The following is a 22,799-nucleotide window of genomic DNA, read 5'->3' on the forward strand; positions in this document are numbered from 1 at the left end:
GTCAAGTCCAACCTGTCACCCAACACCTCATGACTACTAAACCATGGCACCAAGTGCCACGTCCAATCCCCTCTTGAAAACCTCCAGGGACAGTGACTCCACCACCTCCCTGGGCAGCACATTCCAATGGCGAACAACTCTCTCTGTGAAGAACTTTCTCCTCATCTGCAGCCTAAACTTCTGCTGGCACAGCTTGAGACTGTGTCCTCTTGTTCTGATGCTGGTTGCCTGGTAGAACAGACCAACCCCCTCCTGGCTACAACCTCCCTTCAGGTTGTTGTAGACACCAATAGTGTCTCCCTTGAGCCTCCACATCTCCAGGCTAAGCAACCCCAGCTCTCGCAGCCTCTCCTCACAGGGCTTGTGCTCGAGGCCTCTCTCCAGCCTCATTGCCCTTCTCTGGACACGTTCAAGAGTCTCAATGTCCTTCTTAAATTGAGGGGCCCAGAACTGGATGCAGGACTCAAGGTGTGGCCTAACCAGTGCTGAGTACAGGTCACTATGACTTCCCTGCGTCTGCTGGCCACACTATTCCTGATGCAGGCCAGGATGCCATTGGGTGGCTTGGCTACCTGGGCACACTGCTGGCTCATGTTCAGTCAGCTGTCAATCAGTACCCCCAGGTACTGATTAAATCTTGTTAAATCTTCTTCTTGTTCAATGTAAGGAGCAATCAACTGCTACGTGGTTTTGTCCCATTATGCATCTGTGGCAATGGTAGCAATAAGCAGTGTGAGCAATCTGGCAGTAAAAGCATGGCCTACCACAATGTCAGGCTCTAAGTTTACACTGCCAGATTGCTCACACTGCATATTGCTACCATTGCCACATATATCAGATTAAGATTTCCTTTGGGTAAACTGAGGCACTTGCTTCAAAATTTCCCCAAGATAATATGGAATCATAGAATCAGTTGGAAAAGACCTCAAAGATCATCAAGTCCAACCTGTCACCCAACACTCATGACTATTACTACTCCTTTGCAAACAAGTAAATATGACCTGATTTGAAAACCATCCTGCAGTACTTTTGAGTCTATGCCTGCCCATCAATAAAAAGCTTAACAAGTCAAGCAGAAGAGAGCAAAATTAGAAAAGACAGGTAACCACTTGCATGTTCCGTCCTCAGGGACTTTAATAGGAAGACGGACTCTGCTTCTATGGCTTTTTGTGGACTCCCTTTGCTACTCTAAAAACATGGAACAAATGTTACAATTCCATGCTGCAGCAACATTAACCTTAGCACTACATAGTGGTGCTAATCAGGACAAGGAGCAACTTTCTTGACTGCTTCTTTGTGGTACTCCTTGTGTTCTTTGGGATTTTCAAGAATCACAGAATCATATAGTTGGAAAAGACCTCAGAGATCATCAAGTCCAACCTGTCACCAGTGCTGAGTACAGGGGCACAATGACTTCCCTTCTCCTGCTGGCCACACAATTCTTGATGCATGCCAGGATGCCATTGGCCTTCTTGGCCACCTGGGCATACTGCTGGCTCATGTTCAGCCAGCTGTCAATCAGTATCCCCAGATCCCTTTCTGCCTGGCTGCTCTCCAGCCACTCTGACCCCAGCCTGTAGCACTGCATGGGGTTGTTTTGACCAACGTGCAGCACCTGGCACTTGTACTTGTTGAATGCCATCATGTTGGACTCTGCCCATCTGTCCAGCCTGTCAAGATCCCTCTGCAGAGCTCTCCTACCCTCTAACAGTTCCACACCTGCCCCCAGCTTGGTGTCATCTGCAAATTTACTAATGGTGGACTCAATCTCCTCATCCAGATCATCAGTAAAGATATGAGAGAGCATGGGGCCCAGCACTGATCCCTGGAGGACACCACTGGTGACTGGCCGCCAGCTGGATGTGGCACCATTCACCACCACTCTCTGGGCTCAGCCCTCCAGCCAGTTCCTAACCCAGCTCAGAGTGCTGCTGTCCAAGCCATGGGCTGACAGCTTGGCCAGGAGTTTGCTGTGGGAGACAGTGTCAAAGGCCTTGCTGAAGTCCGGGTAGACTACATCCACAGCCTGCCCCACATCCACCAGGCAGTCACCTGATCATAGAAGGAGATCAGGTTGGTCAGGCAGGACCTGTCCTTCCTAAATCCATGTTGGCTTGGCCTGATCCCTTGGCCATTCTGCTGGTGCACTGTAAAAGACCAGACAGTTTTGATTCCATTCACACGTAACACCTAGTTCAGCACCTCAGCCTGCATACAGCTGACAACAGGAATAAGATTTATATACTGACAAAGTAAGTCTACAGAGACAGGGTTTTTATTTCTTTCTTAAAATTTATTTATTTGGAGATGCAAAAGCCAAATTCAAAAACCTTTTCACTTACTAGATAAAATGTTTTCTTTAAAAGCGTTAATATGAAGGTTTAAACCACTTTTTCTAGAGTAAAGCTATATCATTATTTTCAACTCTAAAGACAAAAAAAATCAACTCAATTCTCCAGTGAGCATATAAGTGATTAATACTCCTGTGAGTAGCCCACCTCTGCCCTCCAAAGTGCTACTCCTGAAACTGGTTATAAACACCTGTGCTACCACTCAATGAAATATAAAGAAACTCCTAGAAGAAACCCAAATGGAAGCTGTTTATGAACATCTAAGTAGAAGTTTTTACTCTGAAAAATATTCCAACTCTGGTTTAATTAGCTGATTAAACCACAGACCATATAATTGTCACAGAATCACCAAGGTTGGAAGAGACCTCAAAGATCATCACGTCCAACCTGTCACCACAGACCTCATGACTAAACCATGGCACCAAGTGCCACGTCCAGTCCCCTCTGGAACACTTCTAGGGATTATCTACCATGAGAGAGCCTGGATGGGGAAAGCAAAATGAAAAGGTGAAACAAACAACAATATTATGTTTCACCAGGGAAAAACAAGCAAACAAAAACCCCAAACAAACAAAAGTCAAATAAAAAGAGAAACAACTAAAAAAAGAAACAAACAAGCAAACAAGAAAAAAAGAAAAAACAACAAAGCAAACCCAAACAACCAGCTAAAACCTTCAGTGCTTTCATTAGCCTGAGTTTGTATAGCACAAGCTCTCACCACTTCTTCATCCTGCTCTAACCTGGTGTGCAAAGGTGCAGTACTGAGCCCTGTAATGAAACTGTTGCAGAACCTCAGGGCTTTGTTAGCACTCTTCTTAGGTGCAAATTTTTCTGCTGCCCTTCTCCCTTGCAAACAGCCCTTCACCTCATAAAAAACATTTGTGTTGCCATAGAAAGAAAACAGAACTTGAACTACTAGCTATATGTATAGCCTTGTGCCCTCTATGTGGTTCCTGTCTCTAAGCAAATCATAACCGCTAAGTGTTGATGAGAGATACTTCTGCACTGTTTTTTCTAGTGGAGAGATTACAGCATTGCTAGCACCATTGAGGGTGCAGAAGGGTTATCTGACAGTGCCTAGAGAGGTTTGGGCTATTGTTGCCCTGTTTTAAGCCAGCAGACTGTGACAACAGCACCCTGCATGCTATGAAGGCTTTGACAGGAGAAGTCAGTTTCTGAAGGTGATCATTCCTCCTTCTATCTGCTCAGAGAGCAAAGCACTGTCACATGATTGACTGAAACAGCAACTGGGGAAGGCTGAGCAGTTCAAGGAGTGGAGGAGAGAAGTGGGGGTCCTCTTGCCTGCTCATCATATGTGAACATCTGGCTCCCTTTTAGGGATGAAAGGAAGGAGGCAAAGAAACACAGGACAGCTTCAAGTCAATTACTTTTCTGTCTCCTTCCCTCTCCAAGTTCCTAGCCTTGGCGGCATTATCAAATTCCTCCCCATGGTGCTGCCAGCCGCAAATCTCAGCACACAGCAGAGACAAGAGCAGGCAGCAAGTGAATAACGCATCCCTGCCCCAGAGGAACCAAGATGAAATTCTGCCTCTATGCACTCAAATTAGCAAGATTCAAGTTCACTTGGATGCTGCCATCCCACCTCTGCAATATATATAACATGTGGGGAGACTCAGTGATCACTGCTGTGTATCTTTCTCATTCTGCAGCAGCCTTCTGGAGAAGAGTCACAGGCATCCCCCACCCTCCCAGCACTGGCAGAAGGACTGATTCATCAAGCCTGACTTTCTGAGGCTATCTGCCAGACAACAGAGCTGCTGCTAGGGTGCCTTGATGCTGTCAGCTGCCCATATGTCTATCGGACAGCTACTGCCTTTGCAGTCCCCACTATGAGAAAAATTCAGAGCACGGTTTGAGATATCTACATTACGAATCAGTTCTATAATCCAAGCTGACTGAATAAGCAAATAGATAATTAAAAAGAAAGATGTTTTGGGTTGTGCAAACAGCTCTCTTGTTTTCTTGTCAAAATGAAGTAAATTATGAGGTAATAAATTTATTACAAAATTTAAACCCAGGCAAATTCAAAGTGACACAAGGGGAAAGGGAGGCAGGACAGATGGTCACATTCAGTACAAATTCACACTTAGTGCTGGCTGTCTCAAACTATTCATCTCTGAAAATAACTAATCTCTAAGCCAGGAGCAGTTGAACAGAGGGGGTTATGGTATAACTTCACCTTGCTGTCTAAAGGGAATTTTCCGCCACCCTAACGCACGGCTGTAGCCTCTGGTAAACAAGTCTCTCTCACACAACAATGTCAGGCTCTCTATTGCTGTAATTTTGCTTCTGCTCTACAGTGTCCTCTGCCAACAGCTGAAGCCAATTCCCATTTCATTTCTGGGCAGCATTACTTTGTGGGATTCTTGTCAAATGCTTTGCGACCTAATACAATCAAGCTGTGACTCTGAAAACTCAGCACAGTTGTGGCAATAGAGCAGATAGAATAGAATAGAATAGAATAGAATAGAATAGAATAGAATAGAGTAGAGTAGAGTAGAGTAGAATAGAATAGAATAGACCAGGTTGGAAGAGACCTTCAAGATCATCGTGTCCAACCCATTATCCAACACCACCTAATCAACTAAATCATGCAACCAAGCACCCTATCAATTCTCCTCCTAAACACCTCCAATGATGGTGACTCCACCACCCCCCCAGGCAGCACATTCCAATGGGCAATCTCTCTCTATGAAAAATTTCTTCCTAATATCCAGTCTAAACCTCCCCTGGTGCAGCTTGAGACTGTGTCCTCTTGTTCTGGTGCTGGTTGCCTGGGAGAAGAGACCAGCCCCCACCTGTCTGCAACCTCCCTTAAGGCAGTTGTAGAGAGCAATAAGGTCTCCCCTGAGCCTCCTCTTCTCCAGGCTGAGCAACCCCAGCTCCCTCAGCCTCTCTTTGTAGGGCCTACTGGCTGGGCTGCTTTTTCTCACATGTGAAGATCAGAACATTTCATTCTAAGCATACAAATTTATCAATTTTTTTTATAGTTTCAAATTTCTCAATTATTATAGTTTTAAGGTTTCTTTGGTTGCAGTACCAGCCTGTTATCCCCAGCTAGCAGTTGAATACCTTTGTGCTTATCCCTATGACAGATCATTACAGATTACAAGGTACATACCTGTACTACCCTCATATTAGACTGTAACACAAGACGCATTTGGGGTGGGAAGGGTGATATAACAAAGAAATAACTGATATTAAGTTTTCAAAGACATCCATTACCTTACAGTTTCTTTCTTTACATTAAAAATGCATTTCTTCTGTGGCCTTTTAAGAACAAAGAAAGGATAGATGAATTCCTGGTAGTACAAGCCTTCACTGAAAATCTGCAACACTCAAAAAACTACATGGACTATGAACCTGATTTATGACCTAAGTTTTAAGTTCCTCAGCTTATCTGAAATTCTCCTTTTTTCACCCTCCTCTGACCAGAGGATTCACACAGACTGCTCACCATCAACATCTCAATTAAAGCCTCAAAGAGTTTTAAATGAGAAAGAGAAGTTGCATTCACCTTGTACTGGATCACCTGAAAAGAAGTATTCTTTTGCTCAAGTGAATATATTTTACTTAGAAAACCTGCCTATTACAGACAAATCCAAAAATAAGCAGGCTTCTAAGAGTTAAATCTAATGAACACTTTATAATATAATTTATTCTTGTCTCTCACTGTTTTTTCTCTCTCTTTTTTTTTTTCAATTTTCTTCCCCTAGTGCTGTGTCTTATTCAGTTCCATATTTTTCAAATGATGAGTCTCAAGTCATTTCTCTAAGGAAACAAGCTGTATCTTTGCTATCATGAGTCAGGGTTAACCAGTGCAATCATTGTACAACAATGTACTGTTTTTCTGGAAACAGCCTGAGCATATGAGCAGAGAGCATCCTGGCCTGCATCAAGAATAGTGTGGCCAGCAGGAGCAGGATGTCATTGTGCCCCTGTACTCAGCACTGGTTAGGCCAAACCTTGAATCCTGCATCCAGTTCTGGGCCCCTCAATTTAAGAAGGACATTGAGACACTTGAACGTGTCCAGAGAAGGGCAACAAGGCTGGGGAGAGGCCTTGAGCACAGCCCTGTGAGGAGAGGCTGAGGGCGCTGGGGTTTAGCCTGGAGAAGAGGAGGCTCAGGGGAGACCTTATTGCTGTCTACAGCTACCTGAAGGGAGGTTGTAGCCAGGAGGGGATTGGTTTCTTCTCCCAGGCAAGCAGCACCAGAACAAGAGGACACAGTCTCAAGCTGTGCCAGGGGAAGTTTAGGCTGGAGGTGAGGAGAAAAGTCTTCACAGAGAGAATTCTTAGCCATTGGAATGTGCTGCCCAGGGAGGTGGTGGAGTCACCATTCCTGGAGGTGTTCAAGGGAGGATTGGACGTGGAACTTGGTGCCATGGTTTAGTAGTCATGAGGTTTTGGGTGACAGGTTGGACTTGATGATCTTTGAGGTCTCCTCCAACCTTGGTGATTCTGTGAAAGAGAGAGGGTATTATAGGTAACTTAGAACAAGCAAGTCGATAGTGGATAGCGAGTAAGACACTAGCTTTTGGCTGTATTTGTAACTTTAAGGCTATTCTCCCTAAGCCATCTTTCTTGCCCTGTCTCCTGGTTTTGATAGATCAAATAGTCCTACATAAAATATTAAACATAATTTCTTTTACATCCCTCAAAACAAAGCCTGCAGTCAAAACTTAATCAATCACAACTGCAGGGATAAAGACTATCAGGAACCTGCTACAGGAGGAGGAGGTGCCCTCCTCCAAGTCACTCCTACCAAAAATTTAAAACCAAAACCAGCTTCAGAATGGGTAAAAAGGTCTCCTGTGACTTCAGAGGGGAGCTGTATCGGCTAGGGTGTCAGATGGCTGGGGCGGCAGCAGCTGTCAAGGCACCCTGTTTCAGCTACCCACAGCCTAGAGCCCGCGCGTGAGCAAGTGGGAGCTAAGTTAGGCAGAATGATCTCAAACTGGCAAGGCAAATTTTAGGAACTCAGTATGTGTAAAGAACACCATATGCTTTTATGCCTTTATTTTTTATTTATATCTTTCTTGCAAAACACCTATGGGTAAAAATAAATCACAGTCTTCTTCAAGGAGGTAGTTTTCAGCCACTACTTTTACTACGGGGTCACAACTCTTGAAGCAGATTTGGTAGCAGTCTGGAAAATGCCTGGATCACTGGTATTCCAGTTAAGATGGAGAGTGATGTGAGGGGAGGGAACATGTTCTTACTTAGATAAAGATTTTGAAAAGCTAGGAGCAGTTGCTATATTCTGTGATCACTGATACTTTCTACATGTCTCCTTGAAGGACCCAGGTGTCAATTGCTGTGACCCAAAATGGCCCAAAATGTGCTGCCCAGGGAGGTGGTGGAGTCACTGTCCCTGGCGGTGTTCAAGAGGGGATTGGACGTGGTTTAGTAGTCAAGAGGACTGTGGTGACAGGTTGGACATGATGATCTTTTCCAACCTTATTGATACTATGATTCTATGATTCTATAACCATGACATGAGAGTAGTCAGTAAGTGGCAACAGCTTTTTTTTGCATGGAGCAGCACATGAACTGCTGTAATCTATCCTAGATTTGAAATAGGAGAGGTAGATCTAATGGTACAGATGTATGCTGGCTCCTCAGGAAGGGTATGAATCTGAATATGCTGAGACTTTTTATTTCAAGATGAAATTGTTGTCTTATCTGAAGCTTATTAAAGTTTTATTTCAGTAGCTCATTTTAGCATTGGATGTTTAGCTCATTATTGCAATGACAGGTGGAGACAGCTCCTGGCATTTGGGTTGCAAGCAGCTGATACAGGGGATGTGACACATGTTATAGCTAAGCATTTGCTCATCCTAAATTCCCTTCAAATAAAAATGTTGAGCCTTCGATAAGCTAAATAAATAATTAGCAGCAAAGATAAAATGGGTGTACTTTTGTCTGATGCTGAAAATATATTCTGATTTCCTTTTCACCCTATGCAACACCCTTGGCTGTGGTAGGGTTGCATCCCAGCAGCAGGAGATAAGGAGAGAATCAGGCTCTTTGCCTTCATATTCAGCTTCTGAAGCTGAGCTTGGGAGTAAAGCTGTAGCATACAACTCCTTCACACAACTCACTAAAATGTTGTTTGACAACTTTTAAACTCTAAAGAAAATTAAAATGCCTCCAAGCTGGTAAAAAGAATGATGTTCTGCCCTTATCTTCCTGCCCTTCTCTGTTCTGCTGGGGCACTGCAGCATGGGCAGCAGTAACAAAAGCGCCCTCTCACATGCCCTTACATATGCCTCATGTAGGGAAAAGTGGCCATTTCGTATTTTGCTTTCCTGTGGTTACCAAGCAAGATGTCCTGACTTCCGCTGTGATAGAGGTAATTTTCTTCCTTGTTGCTGGTTCAGTGATATGTTTTTGATTTAGCATGAGAATATCATTGATAACACTGATGGTTTATTGTTGCTAAGTAGTGCTTATCCTAAGTTAAGGGTTATTCAGTTTTCTGAGTGCTGCCAGTGAGGGGGTGCTGGGAAGGAGCGTGACCAGGACAGCTGACTTGAACTAGCCAAAGGTATTCTATGGTATTCCATACCATAATATGTCATGCTCAGTGTATAAATAGAATAGAATAGAATAGAATAGAATAGAATAGAATAGAATAGAATAGAATAGAATAATTAACCAGGTTGGAAAAGACCTTTGAGATCAAGTCCAAACTATAATCCAACACCATATAATCAACTAAACCACGGCGCCTAGTGCCTCATCCAGCCTCCTCTTAAACAGCTCCAATGTATTATTATTGTATCTTTTATTATCCTTATTATTATTTTATACATACATATAGAATAAACCAGGTTGGAAGAGACCTTCAAAATCATCGCGTCCAACCCATCAACCAATCCAACACCGCCCAAGCAACTAACCCACGGCACCAAGCACCCCGTCAAGTCTTCTAAAAACCTCCAGTGATGGCGACTCCACCACCTCTCCAGGCAGCCCATTCCAATGTGCAATCACTCTTTCTGTATAGAACTTTTTTCTAACATCCAGCCTGAACCTCCCCTGGCACAGCCTGAGACTGTGTCCTCTTGTTCTGGTACTGCTTGCCTGGGAGAAGAGACCAACATCCGTCTGTCTACAACCTCCCTTCAGGTAGTTGTAGAGAGTAATAAGGTCACCCCTGAGTCTCCTCTTCTCCAGGCTAAGCAACCCCAGCTCCCTCAGCCTCTCCTCGTAGGGCTTATGTTCCAAACCCCTCACCAACTTTGTTGCTCTTCTCTGGACTCGTTCCAGCAAGTCAACATCCTTCCTAAACTGAGGGGCCCAGAACTGGACACAGTACTCGAGGTGTGGCCTAACCAGTGCAGTGTACAGGGGCAGAATGACCTCCCTGCTCCTGCTGGCCACACTGTTCCTGATGCAGGCCAGGATGCCATTGGCCCTCTTAGCTGCCTGGGCACACTGCAGGCTCATGTTCAGTCTACCGTCAACCAGCACCCCCAGGTCCCTCTGTGCCTGACTGCTCTCCAGCCACTCTGACCCCAGCCTGTAGCTCTGCATGGGGTTGCTGTGGCCAATGTGCAGAACCCGGCACTTGGATGTGTTAAATCTCATGCCGTTGGACTCTGCCCATCTGCCCAGCCTGTCGAGGTCCCTCTGCAGAGCCTCTCTACCCTCCAGCAGATCAACTCCTGCCCCCAGCTTGGTGTCGTCAGCAAATTTACTGATGATGGACTCGATGCCCTCGTCCAGATCATCAATAAAGATGTTAAAGAGCATGGGGCCCAGTACTGATCCCTGGGGCACACCACTGGTGACTGGCTGCCAGCTGGATGTGGCACCATTCACCACCACTCTCTGGGCTCGGCCCTCCAGCCAGTTCCTAACCCATCGCAGTGTGCTCCCATCCAAGCCATGGGCTGACAGCTTGGCCAGGAGTTTGCTGTGGGGGACGGTGTCAAAGGCCTTATTTTAATTCTGAAACTGCTCTTATCTCAGTCCACAAGTTTTACTTATATTTTCCCCCCAATTCTCTCTTGGGTGGGGCAGAGTGACTGACCATGAGGTGCTTGGTTACTGGCTGGGGTTAAAACACAACAGCAGAAAATACTGATCTGGGTAGTTTTTTGCATGGTCTGCCTCTGCTCATCATAAACTCCACTGGCTCTGACTAATGGATTTCTTATCACTTTCTGTACAAGTACCAGGTGAATGATTGTTTGCCACAACCAACTAGGACTACTTTAGTGACAATAAAATAGGAATGAGCTGCCCAGGGAGGTGGTGGAGTCACTGTCACTGGAGGTGTTTAGGAAGAGAGTTGATGGGGTGCTTGGTGCCATAGTTTAGTTGATTAAATGGTGTTGGGTGATAGGTTGGACTCGGTGATCTCAAAGGTCTCTTCCAACCTGGTCTATTCTATTCTATTCTATTCTATTCTATTCTATTCTATTCTATTCTATTCTATTCTATTCTATTCTATTCTAATACTAAAATGTACATCTACATTTATTTCATTCTTGCTTAGTTTCATAATTTTATTTATTTCCTATATTTCTATTTTTCATGTAATTGTCTGGGAATACATGTACCTTTTTTTTCTAACTTTCACTACATTTTCTTTCTTATTCCTTTGATTTCTCATATTGCAAGGGGAAGGGGGAGAAAAAAGTAAGCACAAGCAAACAAACGAAAAGCAACCCTAAACCTTGAAAATAACTCAGAATCTTGTCCCTGTGAAGTGGATTCTTCATTATGTCTAGTGCCTTTCAGTAAGCCCACACTTACTCAAAGTCCTCTAGAAGTCATTGCACACTTCTGCTGCAAATCACTCTCAAATGACCTGAAATACCAAATGTCCAAGTCAAACATTCCCCTGTTCTGCTCATATAAATTTTTCTTCTCTTTGGAACTATGACTTCACATTTTTATTCTCATAAAGCTGCTGTCTCAACCTGTCAAATATACATTATTAATACATGATGCCTCTTGTCTTCATGTGGTATCCTTTCTCCTAATGCTCATTTTATTCAATGTTTAATGATATAATGCTTTGAGCAAATCAAGGTTTGGATCCTGAATGCAACACAACTGGAATAGCTCAGCTCACATGTAGAGGCTGAGGAGGGGTTCTTGCACCAGATGTGAGCTGTGGAGGAAGGTCAATGCCTAGCAAGACTGGAGATGGGTGGAACTGAAAAAAAAAGTAGGAGTGTTAAGTATTCATTTGTATGAACCACCACCCAAGTCACACGGAAGGGTAAATGTTCAGGCCCTTAAGAATAAATGAATCCCCTGTCTTTTCTAAATTTACCAGAACTATGTATTTCTAACTTTCCTCAGAGAAAATAACGTAATCATGCTTTGTTACAGCACCAGGCTGCTGAGATTATTTGCCCTAACAGCAACAGATCAGGGCTCCCTCTGTTTTCAGTTTTTAGCTGTTAGACCTCCATGCAGTAGGCTTTCATTGCAAGAAGTACTAGCACTAAACAGTGCCACCCTCTCTGATGCATGACCTGGTGGTATTCAGTATGGTACTGCTGTTTGAAAGAACATCCTTACACAGCTTAGGTATTTCTGAAATTTGCAGCATCTTAGTCATAAAACATTTTCCTATTGCCATGTAATGAACTGGAAGTATGGATGGTCGTATTTATCACACTGTGCTGTGGGGCATTCAAACTCAGTTAATTGCTTCCTACCTAGGTTAAAGTATCCGTAAGGGCAAACATGAAGTTATCTTTTGCTCATAAAATGGGGTTACACTATCACCCTACTGCCAAACTGCAGCTAATATTTAACTGAGAGGTGACAGGACAGCAGTAGTTGGTGGAGTGATCTCTGTTCAGACAGTCTGCGAAGCACTTGCAGTGAAAGCAGCCGTGTAAATATAAATCACTATTATATTGTTTAAGAAATCAAATCCACGACACCATTGTTTAAATAGGCTGGAGATATGGAGACATTTATTCATATTTTAATGCTCAGACTGTCTGCTATATAAAATATATATGGGGAAAAAAAGCTTTCAGAAAGATAAAAAATTCTTCTCTCCCCCTGCCCCCCTACCCCCCCGTGCTGAATTCATAAGCTAGGGAGTCTATAGTGCTACAGTAATTCTTAATTTGTGTAGTTGTTTTTATCACTCTTAGTATGAAATACCACAAAATAAACCTGATGTAAATCTCTCATAAATCTAATAGCAGTGTCACATTTCAGATGCACATTTTTAAGCAGCTGCATCACTGCTTTAATGCAAAACACAGCCAGCAGGCTCAGTATGACCTAGGAAGTTCCAGAAAACACTTGCAGATTTATTAATCTTTTAAGATATCAGTGAATTCATATATTGCACCAATGCCTGATGGCCAAAATTGAGCTTTGGTCCCACATCATGTAGGGTGCTCTACACAATTAGCAAACCACAGTCTCTGTCCCTGGATGCCTTACGTAAATTCAGATGTTGCAGTTATGTAATGCTCCATCTTAATCATTCATGATTACCTCTGTTCCTACAGACCACACCATGACTTCAAAGCAGCATCTCCCTGTTCATTTATGTGGGCTCTTGGTTCCATGGTATTTTCTACTATGTTTATCCCTGTGAGGCAAGGCAATGCTGTCACCCTGGGTTACATGCAAGAAAGTGAGACCCAAAGATACTGTTTTCTAAATTGTTATATATCAGCTTAATCCCTTATTCAGAATGAATCCAGCATGCCAGGGCTTAAATTGCACTGATCATAAGTCTGATGTTCTTACACATCTAAAACACTCTTGAAAGGAGAATCTAGACTGATAAAAATATACTATTAACTTCCTCAAGAGAAGGTAGAATTTCTATATTAGAAAAGGTTTTCTGGTGTTTGCTCCCTTAAGCCTAAATTCAAAGTCGGATATTGCATTGTAGACCTGAAGTTTACTTCCATCCCTTTTTCTGTTGGACTTTGGCTTCTTTTCCTACATGTGACAGGGTGACAAGTTGGACTTGATGATCTTTGAGGTCTCTTCCAACCTTATCGAATCTATGATTCTATGTTTTTCCTTCAGATAAGGAGGGATTTTTAGTTATGCATTTTACAATGAACTTCTGGTCTTAGCTAAAAGTGATGGGTACAAGGCACATTTAGTGTCATTGGTGTGTGCATCATCTTGACAGCTGGATTACTAAAACCAGTGCAAGGACAAGTCAGAGAGAGAGAAGACCCTTGGGAACACACATACATCAGGTAAGCAGTGGTGTTCACCTGTGTATGACACACAGCTGCAGCACAGGCCCATGCTACAACAATATAAGCACAGGTCAAGGCAGAAAAACAGGAAGATATGAGATACTACTAAGAGTTAAATGAGTGGGGAATAGAATAGAATAGAATAGAATAGAATAGAATAGAATAGAATAGAATAGAATAGAATAGAATAGAATAGAATAGAATAGAATAGAATTAGCCAGGTTGGAAGAGACCTTCGATATCATCAAGCCCAACCTATCATCCAATACCATCTAATCTGGTGCAGCTTGAGAGTGTGTCCTCTTGTTCTGGTGCTGGCCATCCAGGAGAAGAGACCAAGCCCCACCTGGCTACAACCTCTCTTCAGTTAGTTGTAGACAGCAAGAAGGTCTTCTCTGAGCCTCCTCTTCTCCAGGCTAAACAACCCCAACTCCCTCAGGCTCTCCTCATAGGGCTTGTGCTCCAAACCCCTCCCCAGCTTTGTTGTCTGGACACATTCCAAAAACTCAACATCTTTCCTAAAGTGAGGGGCCCAGACCTGGACACGGGACTCAAGGTGTGCTCCATTAAAGAGCCAGTGATGTAGAAAAGATAACATGGCATGTCACCTCTGAGTAGCCATTGTTAGGGGCAATCATTGCCTTTGCAAGTTGACGTTGCCCAAGCTGCCCCTTTGAGACATTTGCACAAGATGTCATTCTTCCAACTTGTTATTCTCGCTCTGGGAAGCTGTGCAGAACACAGTGTTGATCCAGGATTGTGCTCATTAGATCAGTATCAGAAACATGCATCCTGAATCCACTGAAAGAGATAAAACCCTGCTGGTAGCTTCAGCAATGGTCCTGACATGGCAAATAGAACTGAAGCTGAGATGGGAGAAACAGACAAATGCTGCTCCTCCTGCTAAATCCTCATTATAGTGGCACTGGTGTACCCAGAGTGTATTCTGGTACTGTTTCAATTCAGTGAAATTAGAAGGCCCATAGAGCTACACCTGTTACTGTCTCCCACACCTCTGAATACAGAAAGGTCATGCCACGGTCATGACAGCAAGGGGAATAAGCCAACCCCTGAGAACCCATTTCAGGAACCTTCCAGAGCAAGGTAATGCACATGCCCATCAGGGAGGACCCCAAGAGACAGGAGACTATTAAAAGGGACAAAGGTAACCAAGCCAAGCTGGCACCCCACCATCTTTGAAATGTGGATTGGAGACTACACTGCATGATGCTGGATCCTGGAGTGGTAATCTCTCTCTCTCGTTTTTATGATCCTGTCCTTGATGATCGATTCACTTTTGTTTGTCTGCCAAGGATCTCAGAACTCAGCGTGGCCACATCTCCAAGCCCAAGGTGTGAGGCTCAGGTCATATTACTAGTGAGACAGGATTCCTTCAAGTTAAGCACAGCCTCATTCCTTGCATACAGACATATCTAAACATATATTAAAGTGACAATCATTTTGTCAGCTAAGCAGTATCACACCCTATTTAGCACATACAAAACATCTTATAGAGCAGAGCACTGTAGAAATCTTTCTCCCTTAGGGTTTTTCTATGCACTCATCGCAGTGATATGCATCTGACCAATTAAAATGAAACAGCTTTAGTTAATTAACTCTAAAGGACTGAGTGGTTCCCTGACCGAAAGTCATAAAAGCTGGTTTTCATAATTTGAGTGCCACTGATTAACTCTCAGATGCTGGACAATTCACTTTATCATTCTATGCTTTATTTTCCCCTGATGCAAAATGTAGAGAAATAAAATTTGTTTTCTTTGGTGAAGTGCTTTTGAGAGTTGTGAGTGAAAAGAGCTACACATCATCAATGAATCCTCAGAAGGTCCTGATGTGAGATTTATGGAAATGGCACCATCCTCACTTTGCTTCTGGAAAACTGACCCACAACCAAATAAAGTAATAAAGGACCAAAATTTCACTGAGACGCAGCAGTGGAAACAGGATACGAATTTAGGGTTGCCTGACACCTTGACAGCCACTTGTTCCTCCAGATCAGGCTGGTAAGATGGCATCTCTCTGTAATTTCTGTCCATAGCATGTGATTCTCAGCCCTCCAGCTACAGGATTGCATGACTTCAACTCTTCATTGTTTGTGTTGTTTACTCCAGCCATCTTCTCCCACAGTAAATCAAGACATCAAACCAATTCCAATACCTGACAGCTTCGGCAAACTTCTCTTTCTGGTTGCAGGAATATTCCTGTTAACTGGGCCAAATTTACTATACATGTGTGATATGACTACACACATTCTTCAGAGTATTTTTATCAGACTCTCCTGGGCACAAGATCTTAAACACTGCTGAGTTTTTGCCAAAAGCTTTGCCTCAGGAAAACCTGACAGTAGCGCACTTTCTTTCATTCTATTCCTAATTCTCTATCATTCCTTAGTTTTATCTCATCTTTCATTCTGCTTAACTCCACATAGTCACAAGTCCCAAAGCTAACATGCTAGTTCTATTGTACATTAGCCAGCGCAAGACAAATAATTTCTGCTTGCTAATTGATTTGATTAATTTCAACATATTTTTGTAAGGGAGGAAGGGAAATGAACAGAACAAAATTTCCTCAGATTCTTTCAACATTTGAATAAATTTCCTTTTTAAAAATGCTTTTTAGATTGCTAGTCAATATTCCTAACGTTGGCAAAGAGTGAATAAGTCTGGAGCAGCTAACCAAATCACCTTACTATTTCTTTTCTACAACTAATTGAGATAAAAGTCTTGTTGGCACAAAATTTTGTCCATGTCAACTAAACATTCAATTCTGAAAAAAAATTAACATAGAAAAGAATAGAATAGAATAGAACAGAATAGAATAGAATAGACCAGGTTGCAAAAGACCTTTGAGATCATCGAGTTGAACTTATCATCCAACACCATCTAATCAACTAAACCATGGCACCAAGCACCCCATCCAGTCTCTTCCTAAACACCTCCAGTGATGGTGACTTCACCACCTCCCTGGGCAGCACATTCCAATGGCCAATTACTCATTCTGTGAAGAACGTCTTCCTATCATCCAGCCTAAATCTCCCCTGGTACAGCTTAAGACTATGTCCTCTTGTTCTGGTGCTGATTGCCTGGGAGAAGAGACCAACTCCCACCTGGCTACAACCTCCTCTCAGGTAGTTGTAGACAGCAATAAGGTCTCCCCTGAGCCTTCTCTTCTCCAGGCTAAGCAACCCCAGCTCCCTCAGCCTTTCCTCATAGGGCTTGTGCTCCAAACCCCTCCCCAGCTTTGTTGTCCTTCTCTGGACACCTTCCAGCAGCTCAACATCTCTCCTTTCATTGTAAGACAAAGCTGAGTGAAAAACATCACATTAGCATCTATTACCTCTTGTTTTAACTTTGTCTGGGTAAATAAAAATATGCTATGGTAAAGCCCTGAGATTCTGATTTCTTTTGGTAGCAGATGTAATGACAGAGAGACTTCACCTCATGGCATCTGATATTGCTGTTTTTGTAACAGAAAGGCAAGAAAGGCTGGTTTTGAGGGTTTCATCACTAGCATGAACATACTCTGGTTATCATTCTTCCAATACAGAAAGAAGAGCTAGTAACATTGTTTCCCTGTACTGTTTCTCCCCATTTTTAATCCCTAAAACCTATTGCTTCTTCACTGCAAGAGCAACTCGTCTTTTACATCCTTAGATGCTGGAGGAGTTTTAGAACGGGAAGAGTGGAACGAACATTCCTGGCTTGCTTTTGAAATTATCTCTATTGCTTCTTGTATTTAATATGATATAAAACTTTAAGTGTTCCGAAGCTGTCATCCATTACAGTTGCATAAAGCAGACGTTAGTGAAGTAAGAAAAGAGCTCGTTCATATAGGTGAAAAGTCTCTTGTTAACAATCCCAAATCTTGAATCACAGAATAATTAGAGTCTGTATTATGGGTAGACAGCATAAACTTCCTCCCACATGGTTTCCTCTCTCAGCAATATGTTTCAGTCCCTCCTACAGGAGGTGGAAAAGGAAACTTCTGACTTCTAGTCTGTCAAGAATTTCCTTCTTTGTTAAGACTAGCAAGGAGGCTACCAACAGTGCCACTTTTTTTATTAAACTGAAAATTTTACTAAGCCCAGTTGTTGTTAGAGTCAATACTGCAGAGATTTGTCATGTGTGACATAAACAGAAAAGCAGTGCAGGGGCCGCCGCGTAAACTGATGGGACACAATGCATATTTATCAGACACCACTAATGCTACCGGTGGCAGTGCTAACTCAGTTCCAAGTCAAATCAGTCATCAAAGAGTAAAACACTTTATATCCTGCTTTCCACCACCTGCCATCATCAGAAGACCAAGCAGCTATTGCATTTACCTGTAGATCAGGACTTCATCATCTGAGCAATTATACTGCAGCTGATACATTTTTACCCGAGGGGCTGACTTGCTCACCGTCCACTTGACCAAAGCTGAGGTAGTGGTCACATCTGACACCAAGACAGCCCTTTCTGGTGGGCCTTTTGTTTCCCCACGATTAGACTTGCTGGAGCTGGTGATGTCTGAAAGCCTGGATTTTGGTGGGGCTGCTCGACCTGTGCCGTTGCTGAGGTGGGGGAGCTGAACTATTGAAAGCTCAATTGTTGCAGTGGACTCTCCAGCAGCATTGGCTGCTATGCATGTGAAAGTCCCGTAATCCTTGGAGGTGGTGATGAGGATATCTAATGTGCCGTTGTCATAGACAGCTGTCCTTGAAGAGTTCCCAATGAGCCGATCATCAGGGGCCACCCAGTGAATGATGGGGGTGGGATCCCCAATGGCTTTGCACTTCAGTGTGGCAGTTTGCCCTTCTAAAACCAGTAGCTTGTGAGTGTGTTGTGTAATAAGAGGAGGCTCGCAAACAAATTCTTCCTCCCGTACATACCAGAAGTACCTTCCCTTTAGACCTGGAGGAGAAGCACAAGTTTCCATATCATCATCTCTGTCAAGTCGCCTTAACCACAGGAGTTCACAGTTGCAATGTAGTGGGTTGCCCCCAAAGCTGAGAGACAAAGGTGGAGAAAATGGGGTAACAGCTAATGGAATTACTTGAGACCTGGCAAATATAGGGTCAGGGGGGAGCTTCTGAAGTCTGTTGGATGTTAGATCCAATCTGGCCAATTTCTGAAGATCTGCAAATGTCCCCTCTGTAATATAATCTATCAGGTTATGATCTAAACTGAGCTGGTGCAAGTTTATCATCCTCCTTATAGATTCCCAGGGAATGCTTCGGAGGTTATTGTAGGAAAGATCTAAGTCTTCCAGTGTCAGCAAAAAGTCCTCAAAGGCTTCATCAGAGATGCTGCTTAGCTGGTTGTTGTTTAAAATCAAATGCTGAAGGTTAATTAAGCCTCTCAAAATATCCTCTCCAATGTCAGGCAGCCTGTTGCTGTCCAGATGTAAAGAACGAAGGCTCTCTAAGTCAGTGAAAGAGTAAGGCTGTATGTAACTGATGGTGTTTCTGGACAAAGTAAGGTCAACAAGTCCAGACATGTTGGCAAAATCCAGACGGCTGATGTTAATAATAAAGTTGCCTCCCAGACGGAGTTCAACAGTCCTTCGATCTATGTCTAGCGGTACAAACAGGAGACCCTTGGAGGGGCACAAAGTCCCCAGTGACTCAGACAGGTTCTGGCAGACACAATATTTGGGACAAGCATTGACCATGACAACCATTCCAAACAACAGGATGCTGCAGAGCAATTTTTCCATGGTAAATCAAGCTGCAGTACCTGTAAGAAAGGAAAAGAGTTCAAGAGTTACAAGGAACATCAGTAGCAGCTTCGATATAGCTATCTTATATTTTACCCAGCGTCTGCCTCCAAAGAGACCTAGCAGTGCCTCTTTTCAGGAGACACACCTAAAGTGATCAGCACTCTGAGATGGTAAAGTTAAGTGTTTTAGCAATATCTTTCTCCACATAATGCATTTTTTTATTAAAAAAGATAAAAAAGGGGGGGGGGGGAACTAAAATAAAAGTGGTATTTGGTCTGAATGGGATAGGAACTGTTACTGCTTGTGCCTGGCAATAGATTTTGTGACAGTTAAAGTTTTACAGTTAAAGAGGTGTAATTTTTATCAGGTAGCTGGTGGAGGACAAATCCTGCCTTCAGACTGCTGAAAGATTTCCTTTGGAATACTGTCTGCATCTTTGAGGGTAAAAGCTATCTTGCAGTAATTACATGCTCCTGCATAATAATGTGGAATTAGTCTTAGGGTTGAAAGAGCTGATTTTATGGTTAAAAATAGCTGAATATTTACCCTTCAGTAATGTGATTAGTAATGACCATGTAATTCTCTGGCCAGTGCTGGCACAAGTCAGTTCAGTTGCCCACCCACAACAAAATTCATGACTGGCAGGAGAGACATCCTGTCTGAGAAATGGACAGATCATTAATTTCTAGCCCTCATTCTCCCTCTGAAGAAAGAGGTAGACAAATCTTCCAGGCTTTTTTTGCCAAGATGGTGTGCTCTAGTCACCATAAGATCCTCCCTTGTGGCTGTAGCTACAGGCACAATTTAAGCTATATTTTCTGATGTGGCCATTTTACCTCTATTTAACCTGCATCACCCCACCATAGAATCACAGAATCATAGAATCAATAAGGTTGGAAAAGACCTCCAAAGATCACCAAGTCCAACCTGTCACCCAATACCTCATGACCACTAAACCATGGCACCAAGTGCCGCATCCAATCCCCTCTTGAACACCTCCAGGGACAGTGACTCCACTTACACCACAGTATATAACCTTGCATCACTTTTTGGCACTTGTGCAGTGACTGATCCTGAAACACAGTGAGACACACGACACTCTCATACTTCATCGATTGCCTCTGCAGTGCCTAAGCAGTGGATGGCAGGCAGTTGAGTGTGCCTGAGCTGTTTTCCCTCCCACTGTACACGTGATGGATAATATAGAGTGTCTCATAATGAATCCATTAATTAGTACCACAAGGCTACACGAACTTTAGCAAACATGCAACACGGGAAACTCATTTAGCAAAAAAAGGTCACGTTGTAATTATTTACACTTCATCAAGCAGCTGAAATGACAGTCATGCAGACATTTTATAATAATTAAAATAAATTATAAAAGTTAATTATTAATAGAATAGAATAGAATAGAATAGAATAAACCAGGTTGGAAAAGACGTATGAGATCATCAAGTCCAACCTATCACCCAACACCATCTAATCAATTAAACCATGGCAACAAGTGCCCCATCCAGGCTCTTCTTAAACACCTCCAGTGATGGTAACTCCACCACCTCCCTGAGCAGAACATTCCAATGGACATTAACTCTTTCTGTGAAGAATTTCCTCCTAACATCCAGACTAAACCTCCCCTGGTACAGCTTGAGACTGTGTCCTCTTGTTCTGGTGCTGGTTGACTGCAAGAAGAGACCAACCCTCACCTGGATACAACCTCCCTTCAGGTAGTTGTGGACACCAATAAGGTCTCCCCTGAGCCTTCTCTTCTCCAGGGTATGCAAGCCCAGCTCCCTCAGCCTCTCCTCATAGGGCTTGTGCTCCAAACCCCTCCCCAGCTTTGTTGCCCTTCTCTGGACATGTTTCAGCAACTCAATATCTTTCCTAAACTGAGGGGCCCAGAACTGGACACAGGACTCAAGGGGTGGCCAAAGCAGCGCTGAGTACAGGAGTAGGAGCACAATGACTTCCCTGCTTCTGCTGGCCACACTATTTCCTATGCAGGCCAGGATGCCATTGGCCTTCTTGGCCACCTGGGCACACTGCTGGCTCATGTTCAGCCTACTGTCAACCAGTACCCCCAGGTCCCTTTCTGCCTGGCTGCTCTCCAGGACTCTGACCCCAGCCTGTAGCACTGCATGGGGTTGTTGTGGTCAATGTGCAGAACCTGGCACTGAGATGTGTTAAATCTCATGGCCTTGGAGTATGCCCATCTCTCCTGCTTGTCAAGGTCCCTCTGCAGATCTCTCCTACCCTCTAACAGATCAACACCTGCGCCCAGCTTGGTGTCATCTGCAAACTTACTGATGATGGACTCAACTCCCTCATCCAGACCATTGATGAAGATATTAATCCCCCAGGAACACACACCAAAGCCTATCACATCAGTATATTTTTTTAAAACCAGGTCTTGCACCACCACCCCATGAAAGGAATGAAAGCAAGGACCCTATGTTTGGGGCTCTGCCCAAAGGTGGCCGATTGCTCTCCTGGGCAATGTGGTTTGGCTTTTCTTCTACAGAATATGTGAGATGATACCGAAAGAACAAGCTGTAGAAATGCAAAATAGTATGTGTGCTGAACTATCTCAGGTTTGGGTTTTTTATGGCAAGGTTTTCTGCATGGTGTGTTGTTAGCCATTATATACTGCTACTGCTGTTTCACAGGAGAGGATGAAGCATCTGTGTTTGCTGAGCTCTGCAAACAAGATGAAAGCAAGATACTTTTGTAAAGGATGACGTAAAAGAAAAGTAATCTTAGCCTCAACACTAAAGAGAAGCCTACTGAATAAGATGTTTGGAGATTATCAAGTATGTTATTCATGTAAAGCTGTGGCATACTTAGCGAAGAGCTATAAATATCCCTTACTTTTTTATCAATTGGTAGTTTACTAACAGGCAATTGGCTTTTGGAATCTTAATTATAATTGTGTTCTGCAGCTTTAATTTAGTGTATTACCCTACCAGCTGAAATGATAAACAAAAAGCAGTTTAAAAAGGGAAGAAATAGATACAGTTAATTAGTAATAAGCCCTTTCACATCTTCTCTCTCATCTACATTCCCACCCTCTGAATATCTATTCAGAAATGTGAATGCACACTTACAAGAGCACTGTCTCCTTTAAGTGTCCCAATTCTCTAACTGCATTTTTTCCGGATGCTGTTAAATATCGCAGTGCTTTGGAGAGACAGTTGACTCTAAGTATCAGAGTGAAAAGCAGTTGTGGGGGAAAAAAAAAAAAAAGAAAAAAAGGAGGAACAGAAGTTAATTACAGAAAATAGGGACTGTAACACCGAGAGAAGGCTGTAAAACAGGAGGTCTAAATGGCAAAGTAAAGCCTGGTTGGAAACCATCTGTGGACGGCTTGAAAGCACATCATCTGCCTGTGTGTTTGCATGTGTGCATGAAGATGACACAGAAAGTGCAGTATTTGCTTTTACCAGCAGGAGGACAATTCAGTCACGACCATACTAGAATGGCTGCTGTCATTCCATTCATT

The 22,799-nt window shown here is 43.2% G+C and overlaps 1 protein-coding gene across 2 annotated transcripts in view; it reads right to left on the minus strand.

Moving 5' to 3' along the window:
* The window catches only part of LRFN2 (leucine rich repeat and fibronectin type III domain containing 2), a 197,408-nt gene that overhangs the window by 32,103 nt on the left and 142,506 nt on the right, over nucleotides 1-22,799 (minus strand). For both annotated transcript variants that reach the window (XM_054162425.1, XM_009903149.2), the window contains exon 2: nucleotides 17,928-19,320. In XM_054162425.1, coding sequence (XP_054018400.1) covers nucleotides 17,928-19,300 — 1,373 coding nt within the window. In that variant the 5' untranslated portion in view covers nucleotides 19,301-19,320. The remainder of the gene's footprint in view (nucleotides 1-17,927; nucleotides 19,321-22,799) is intronic.

The sequence above is a fragment of the Dryobates pubescens genome, chromosome 6 (assembly GCF_014839835.1).
Source record: "Dryobates pubescens isolate bDryPub1 chromosome 6, bDryPub1.pri, whole genome shotgun sequence".
NCBI lineage: Eukaryota > Metazoa > Chordata > Aves > Piciformes > Picidae > Dryobates > Dryobates pubescens.